A 9,110-nucleotide genomic window follows, 5' to 3' on the forward strand; every position below is an offset into this window, starting at 1 on the left:
TATATAGATCCTGACTTTAAGGTACATAAAACCTCAATTCAAAAACAATACTAAATTATTCACACAATAACTGCATTTATATTTTTCTCTGCATTTGCTTAGTAGTGAACAATGCAAAGTTATCAGTATTCAAATAATCAAACCTATCAGTAGTACCAATTAGCAAAATAACCAGGAATAAAATAAATCCCTTCACCCAAAAGTCAAGTCCCACTTGAGGGAGGGAGGGGGAAGCCAAGGCAGGTCTAATGGCACTTACATTTACCTATTTTACTGAGTGATTTAACGTCATAGCTTGATGGATAAGACAAAGTAGCCTTCGGAACGTGATATAAAAGGCTGCCCTTTTGTACCTTTCATCAAGGGAAAATCATTAAAGACAGGTTTACAATATGGAGAAGTCTCTGTCTCCTCTTACTTTATTAAGGAAAATTGCTACAGTCACAATTTATCTTTTTTACCCTAACCACTAGAGGCCTGAGCTATGACCCAGATAAATGGGACACTAGCAGACCCCAGCTAACAGCGTTTTTAAGAATGCTTTCCAACAGACATGGCACAGCTCTAGTGTATCAGGAAGAAGTCCCTACTGAATTTTATGGTAAAACAGGTAAGTTACTGGAGACAAAAACAGGAGAGGATTTTTTTTTAAGTGTCAATATAATTTTCCTCGTTGTAGGTAAAATGTTGAATAGCAGACCTCTAGAGCTTATTCTAGAGGGTGTGTGTGTGTGTGTGTGTGTGTGTGTGTGTGTGTATGTGACTGAAACTTAATGCCTGATTAGCACCTTCCACTTCTCCCTCCTCCCAGCCCCTGGCAGCTACCATTATATTCTTTGATTCTATGAATTTGACTATTTTAGATACCTCATGTAAGTGGAATCATGTAGTGTCTGTTAACTGGCTTGTATCAGTTAATATAATGTCATGGCACACTGCAGAATCTCATTTTATAAGGCTGTATGGTATTCCACTATGTGTATATGCCACGTTTTATTTATCCATTCACCCACCCATGGACACTCTGGTTGTTTCCACAACTTAGCTATTGCGAATAGCAAGTGCTACAAGAGATATATTGCAATATATAACTCGGGGGAAGAATTACAGGGTCCCTCTCCCAGGTTTAGCTATAGCTGCCAAACATGTTGAGACAAGACACAGCTTACAGAGTGTGTTGAATTGCTCTTTATTCAAAGCCACACACAAGACTGATACTAATCAAAGAAATCAAAAGAAAAAGGTGTAATTGTTGAGCTAGGAGTACTACCTGCCCAAGCATGAATAAGCAAATGCTTCATGTTGAAACTGTGAGGTCAGGAGAGGTTCATGATCAAGCAGAAAGGGTAGTAATTATATTTATACTCCATTACATTAAATCTTTGATACGCAGAGATTCACAATAGTTGCTTTACAGAGTATGCCTGCCTATATTATATCTACTAAATGGGTTTGCTATTAATACCAAGGACAATTCCTCAGTAATTAATACAGGAGTTACCATGCCATTGCTTTTCCCTCCTAACACCTAGAGCTAAGCATGCGCTTAGCTATGTGCTTATGTGTCTGTCACGCCACCCCTGCCAATTTTACTAAGACCAAACTAAAAATTTTCTATGCCAAATAATTTTTTGTATGTCAAAAAGACTCACCAAAAAAAAAGAAAGAAAAAAGAAAAAAAGCGACTAAAACATCTATCCACAAACTGTATGAACAATTAAGATCACACCTACTACCAACAGCCCTTCAATCTCTAAAAAATTCATTAAAGACTTGTTCCACTTTTGATTACTTACCAAATGCTGCTTAAAAAAAAAAAAAAAAAAAAGTTTATTTATTTTTTGAGAGAGAGACAGAGTGTGAGTTGAGGGACAGAGAGAGAGGGAGACACAGACTCCAAAGCAGGCTCCAGGCTCTGAGCTGTCAGCACAGAGGCCGACATGGGGCTCGAACCCACGAGCTGCGAGATCATGACAGGAGCCAAAGTCAGACACTTAACCGACTGAGCCACCCAGGTGCCCCAGAGGCTTGCTTTTTATAAGTTCTACTGGAATATAAGTATAACTCATGCCAAAATGCCAACACGTTTGTTTATAATATAAGCATGTCAATAAAAAGATCTCCACTGGGGCATCTGGGTGGTTCAGTCGATTAAGCATCTTGACTTTGACTCAAGTCATGATCTTATGGTTCATGAGTTCGAGCCCGACACTGGTGGGTCCGACACTCTGGCCCAGCGCAGAGCGTGCCTGGGCTTCTCTGTCTCTCTGTCCCTCTCAAAATAAATAAATAAATAAGCTTAAAAAAAAAAAAAAAGATCCCCACTGACCACCACAAAGTCTGCAAACCAACAATGATCTTTATAAGATCGATGAGCTTCATAAGAAGCTCTGATAGTTATACCCAATCACCTAACTTACAGTAGTTATCTAGGGGTGGTATGACATAATGTGAGGAATGTAAAGATAATCCCTATAAAATACAATATGGTAATATCTCCATCAATGATGAAGATGAGTCCCAGAAATACGCTGCATTATCAGGAACTTTGATACAAAAGGAGAAAGAATTTCAGAGGACAGGGTTGCATTTCAAAGATGCTGTATGTTGGAAGGGCAATTCCTTCCTTCCTTTCCAACTCCAACCCACAAGATGCTCAGCTACTCAACTTTCTTCCTGGAGACCCAGTTCATCACCTGACTTTGCCAATGCTTCTTTGAAAGAACCTACTGCAAGACTTTGTTCAAAATGTTCATAAACAGACAGGAGCACATGTGTGGGGGGTAGGCAAAATGGATGAAGGGGAGTGGGAGATACAGGCTCCCAGTCATGGAATGAATAAGGCATGGGAATAAAAGGCACAGCACAGGAAACGTAGTCAGTGATATTGTAATAGTGCCGTATAGTGACAGATGGTAGCTATATTTGTGGTAAGCACAGCCTAAAGGTACAGAGATGTTGAATCACTGTTATACACCTGAAACTAATGTAACATTGTGTGTCAACTATACTCAAACTAAAAAATTTTAAATAAAATAATAATGATGATAAGGTTCTAAATATTCTGAGAATTACTAAAATGTGACAGAGACACTAAGTAAGCTAAATGGGGCCAAGAAACTTGCTTGACACAGGGTTGCCACAAACGTTCAATTTAAACAAAAAACACAGTATCTGTAAAGCACAATAAAGCAACCACAATACAATTAGGTATACCTATATATACCTCCATTTCTAGCTTTTCTTTAATTTCTCTCAGCACTGGTACATACTTTTTTTAGTGTAGAGATCTTTCATTGCTTTTATTAGATTTTCCCTAGTTATTTGATTTCTTTGGGTGCTACTGTAAATAACATTATTTTATAATTTTACTTTTTGATAGCTATTATGGAGAATAAAAATTGTTTTACAGCACCTGGGTGTCTCAGTTGGTTAAATGTCCAACTCTTCATTTCGGCTCAAGTCATGATCTCATGGCTCATGAGATCAAGCCCTGTGTCAGGCTTTACGCTGGCATTGCAGAGCCTGCTTGAGATTTTCTCTCTCTCTCTCTCTTTCTCTCTCCTCCCCCACTTATGCACACACTTTCTTTCTCTCTCAAATAAACATTTTTTTAAAAATTGTTTTCATAATTAAAAAAATATTTTTCATAAACAAATGATACTTCTTCCTAAACATTTTTATTTTTTTTTTTTTTTTTTATTTTTTTTTTTCAACGTTTATTTATTTTTGGGACAGAGAGAGACAGAGCATGAACGGGGGAGGGGCAGAGAGAGAGGGAGACACAGAATCGGAAACAGGCTCCAGGCTCCGAGCCATCAGCCCAGAGCCTGACGCGGGGCTCGAACTCACGGACCGCGAGATCGTGACCTGGCTGAAGTCGGCCGCTTAACCGACTGCACCACCCAGGCGCCCCCCTAAACATTTTTAAACTTTCCTCATAACTAAGTGTAAGGGTATTAGATGTGAGGCAATATGCATAATAAAACCACTCACTGAACACTGTGCTAAGCACTTTGCACGCTCTCTTATTCACCTTCCCCTCAGCTCCATGAAGAGGATACACCATTAGCCCTCTACTACAAATTTAAGAGAGAACTTAGCCAAGAACATAGCAGCAAAGATTCAACCCTAGGTCAGACTATATACCCAGTCTCTTTCCACTCACACTATACTATCTTTTAGTTATTGTATCTTATAAATGATTGGAAATCACTCATGTGTTCTCAGCTTGATCCTTTAACTACACACAAGGTAGCATCTGCCCTGGGCTGATATTCACTAAGGGCAAGAATGCTCTTTGCTTTCCTTCTCAGGCCCATCAACCTCTCTTCTTTCAGTTAATAAACTAAGTGCCTACAGTGTACAAGGTAGAGAAAATGAAAATAAGTAAAGCACAGCCTCCATCTTCAAAATATTCTTACAGACTCCTAGGAAGTAGAAGTAAACTCCTATACTACTATTGAAACTACTAAACTACTGGGGCGCCTCAGTGGCTCAGTTGGTTAGGCATCCAACTCTGGATTTCGGCTCTTATCATGATTTCACAGGGTTGTGGGTTTAAGCCCAGCATCGGGCTCTGTGGTGACACTGTGCAGCCTGCTTGGGATTCCCTCCCTCTCCCTCTCTCTCTGTTCCTTCCCCACTTGTGTTCTCTCTCTCCCCCTCAAAATAAAGAAACATAAAAAAATTAAAATAAAAAATAAACTATTAAATAAAAATGGACATGCATCTATAAGGAAATGCAATCAAACATCAGAAACTCCTGAAAAGCTTGATTTTCAAGTAAAACAGATTTTACTCATTTAAAGGACCAAAACTTTTCTTAAAATTAAGCATCTTAGAGGTGCCTGGGTGGCTCAGTCACTTAAGCATCCAACTTCAGCTCAGGTCATGATCTCACAGTTCATCCGGCTCTGTGCTGACAGCTTGGATTCTGGAGCCTGCTTCAGATTCAGTGTTTCCCTCTCTCTCTGCCCCTCCTCTGCTCTTGCTCTGTCTCTCTCTATATATCTCTGTCTCTATCTAAAAATAAATGATAAACATTAAAAAAAATTTTTAAGACAAAAAAAATTAAGCATCTTATGAGTGCCTGGCAGGCTCAGTCAGAGGAGCACGTGACTCTTGATATCAGGGTTGTAAGTTTGAGCCCCACATTAGGTGTAGAGATTACTAAAAATAAATAAACTTAAAAAAAATTTAAGCATCTCAGATAAATATATTTCTACCTTAAGCATAAAACACAGTATAACACTAAGACCTAACATCGGGGAAAAAAAAAAAAAAAGTTAGGGAGGGAGCCAAACCACAAGAGACTCTTAAAAACTGAAAATAGGGGTGCCTGGATGGCTCAGTTGGTTGAGCAACCGACTTCGGCTCAGGTCATGATCTCACATTCTGTAAGTTCGAGCCCCGTGTCAGGCTCTGTGCTGACAGCTCAGGGCCTGGAGCCTGCTTTGGATTCTGTGTCTCCCTCTCTCTCTGCCCCTCCCCCACTCATGCTCTGTTTGTCTCTCAGAAATAAACATTAAAAAAAAAAAAAAAACCTGAGAATAAACTGAGGGTTGATGGGGGGTGGGAGGGAGGGGAAAGTGGGTGATGGGCATTGAGGAGGGCACCTTTTGGGATGAACACTGAGTGTTGTATGGAAACCAATTGGACAATAAATTTCATATTAAAAAAAACCTAACATCGATTAAATTTACCAATGTGCAAAATGTTTTACATACTCTTAGTATTTACTGAAGACTGAACCCTGTACTATTAATGGCCCCATTTTAAAAGGATGTAACAGAAAATAAAGAAGCTATATTATTTGCCCAAAGTCACACGGCTAGTAAATGATTAAGTCATGATTCAAATGCAGCCTCTCTATGCAGCCCTGTGATACACTTATGATTGATTCAAACACTCACTGCCCACCTACTGCATACAGAGAATCATGTTGAGAAATAAGAGGGCAGTGAACGAGACAGCTTATTCATGAAACTCACCTTCCAATTAAAAAACAGATAAATAAGAAAATAAATGAGAAAATTACAGATCGTATAAAGTATTATAAAGGAAAAAAAGAAGGGGATGTGAGGAAGTAACTGGAAAAGAAAGGCTTACTTCTGTTATGGCCTCTTGTAGTCTTGCTCTCAGCTTGTTTCCACACAAGCTGGCCAGACAGCCAGGCTGGCGACCAGAGAAGCAGACAGAAGACAGACCACTCCTAGTGAAGATGATCAGAGAAGTGGCAAGGAGAAGCCCTAGTTTCATGTTTTCATAACTGTGTTGGCATTTTTCCACAAACCCTAATGAGCCAATGTTCTTTCTACTGAATAATACCGTGCCTAAGAGAACATCACCTATGCTGGATGAATACAGTTTCACAGTACCTTTCTAAAATCTCAACAGGTAAGTGTGTGTACACATTAACTCATTTGGCATTACAAAATGCCACCTAATCTTAAACGCAATGAAAACCACATTATTCCACACAAAGATGGTACATAATTTCCAAAAGCAAATTATTGGGTTTTTGTTTTGTTTTGTTTTAAATCCAGGTCCCACATAGGCTTCAACAAATGAGAATTTGAAAATTATTTCTAAGAAACAAAAGGACTCATACCAGGTTTAGCATGCTGAGTAGTCCTAATGCTATTTTTAGAAAGAGCAACTCTTCTCATGTGCAACTTTTTCCAAATGATATTAACAAGGTCAAGGATCATATCCTATCTAAAAACATGACCTATACAATATAGCCAGGATCTCTCATAATGGCTTATGCACAAGTATTGTGACCTGAAGGATTTGTTTATTTTACATACATCTTTAGGTTTACATAGTTTATATTGAAGATATTCATATTCTTGTATTTACTGTTCTTATATATTTGTTTCTATTCCATTCATTGATATTTTTTATATGGCAGTGTTGCACTGCACTGACAGCCTCTAAAACCAAAAAAAGTGCTTCACGTTTTACCAACATTTCCATTTACTGGATAATTTGAGCTCCAGAACAACCTTGTGAAATATGTAAGTGAAAGTATCACCTTTCTTTCCCTCTGCACAGTGGGAGCTCAGAAAGGTTAGGTAACTTGACTAGTTCAAGACTGCACTGTAATTGGCAAGGACAGGGCCCTGCCCAGGCCTTCAGACTCTTTGTTCATGCTCTTCTCCCCACAGGACGCTACTAATTTAAACCTGAACTTTCACGTGTCTCTCTTCAACAAATCTGGACTGTAACTACGAGCCTTACCACTGCTACCCTGCCAATACTCTGTTCCAATGCAACCGGAACACTAGTACTCTTCAGTAAACATAAACACCGGCACACGTTTCTGTCAAGACCCCATTCAGTGCTGGGTTTGCTCCACTGCACAAAACTTAACTAAAATACACCACGGCCTTAAAGCATAACCCTTAATGGAACTGACTTTTTCCCTTAGTGGGAAATTCAGTAAATGAGAACGGTGACTCGTAACGCTAACTTACGGTTTTCTAAATTAATAATTTTGGGTGCCAAAGCAAAAGAATGAATTACAGACCCCTCTCTATCCCCACGTCCAAAGTTGCTTAAGTGTCAAAGAGCGGTAGTAAAACACAAGGACACAGGTGGGGCTGGAGCTAACATTCCCTCCTGTCTGCGACCCCCACCACCCCCAGGCAACCCAGTCCTCAAAACCCCAGTGGGTGTCTTCCGACCTCCAATCCCGCCAGGACCAGAGTGACCACCCAGCTCCGCAGCCCCCTGTGACCACGATCAGAGTCCTGCCGGGAGCTGTGGAGACACGCCAGAGGGGCGTGCCCCCTCCCCGGGGCGTCCCCACCTGTCTCGGGCAGCCCGCACACCTGGTAGCCCCAGCACCGGCAGGAGATGCGCGGCGGGAACCCGCCCCTAAACGCGGCGCGTTAGGACCTCCGAGCTACCCGGGACAAGTCCGCTTCCGCCCCCAGCCCACATGGCCGCTGCAGACCGCGCCCGCGTCGAAGGGGCCCAGGCTCTCCGGAGGCGGGAGGGGGCGGCGGCGCTGCGGCTGGGGGTAGGAGGAAGCGCGGCAGGCGCGCCCGGGGGGTGGAAGAGGAGGAGCGCGTCCCGACCGGCCGCGAGGGCAGGCACAGAGGGAAGGAAGTCCGCCAGCGGCGGCGGCGCCGTGGGAGAGCAGGCGTCTACCTGGGAGCAGAAGTACGAGCCTTGGATGCCCAGCTTGATGCAGGTGGGACACTGGAGCTTGGCCTCGCTGCTGCAGCCGTCCGTCTCGCACACCCGCGTCTCCACAGCCGCCATGCTGCCTGGCTGCTGGAGGAGCGCCTCACTGAGGAAGAGGAGGAGGAGGAGGAGAGAGGGCAGGGGAGGGGACAGAGGCCGAGCCGGGGGAGGAGCTCGGCCTGCGGGGCCTGGGCGCGGAAGCAGAAGGAGCGCCGGGCCGGCCCAGACCACGCTGCGCGCCCCGCCCCCGCCCCGCGCGCGCAACTGGCGCCCCGCCCCGTGGCCTTCGCCCCGCCCCCGCCCGTGGCCCCCGCCTCCCGGCGCCAGTCGTGCACGTGGGGGCTGTGAGGGAGTCTGTCGCAGACCTCCTGCTCCGCGGGGTCCCACGTCTGTCCCCGGGTAGTGCGACCTCCTGGCGCCCGGCGGCTAAGGGCGCAAAGGGAGAGGCCCTCACGTCTTGCGCTGTCTGTACCTAGGGAGACAGCGCCCCGGCCGTGCCTTACTGAATGTCCCCCACACTCACAGGCGGTTGGAAAGAGCGCCGCGCTCCTCTGCGTTGGTTCGCCCGGCAGCTCCTTGGAAAAGGAAAGTAATTCTCTCTTTAAAAGTACTGTTTCTCACCGATAGTGTCTGCTCTGAGGCCTAAAGACCGCCACTCAGTCATTCACAAAAAGAGGAGCCAGAGAGCTGTCAGAAGATGGGCTGAGATTTGCATCAGGCCTCCCTCGTGCCTGATTTTTTTTCACACTCCCCCCCCATTCGCAGTGTACAATGTTAGTAATAGTGACACAACTACTAGATATTCAATAAAACAATGATTTTTTTGTATTATCCCAGTTGATTGTTTGAAAGGTGAGTAGGGAAGAATTGTTCTAATGTTGAAGCACCGGAGTTGAAAGGAGCTTTAGAGGTCA

General features: G+C 43.5%; 1 protein-coding gene across 1 annotated transcript in view; it reads right to left on the reverse strand.

Annotated features, from left to right (window-relative positions):
- METAP1 (methionyl aminopeptidase 1) overlaps positions 1-8,336 on the reverse strand; it is a 58,353-nt gene extending 50,017 nt beyond the window's left edge. The window contains exon 1 of the mRNA XM_047855755.1: positions 8,161-8,336. Within this exon, the coding sequence (XP_047711711.1) occupies positions 8,161-8,274 (114 nt within the window). The 5' untranslated portion in view covers positions 8,275-8,336. The remainder of the gene's footprint in view (positions 1-8,160) is intronic.
- Between the last annotated feature and the right edge of the window lie 774 nt (positions 8,337-9,110).

This window comes from Prionailurus viverrinus, chromosome B1 (assembly GCF_022837055.1).
Source record: "Prionailurus viverrinus isolate Anna chromosome B1, UM_Priviv_1.0, whole genome shotgun sequence".
Lineage (NCBI taxonomy): Eukaryota > Metazoa > Chordata > Mammalia > Carnivora > Felidae > Prionailurus > Prionailurus viverrinus.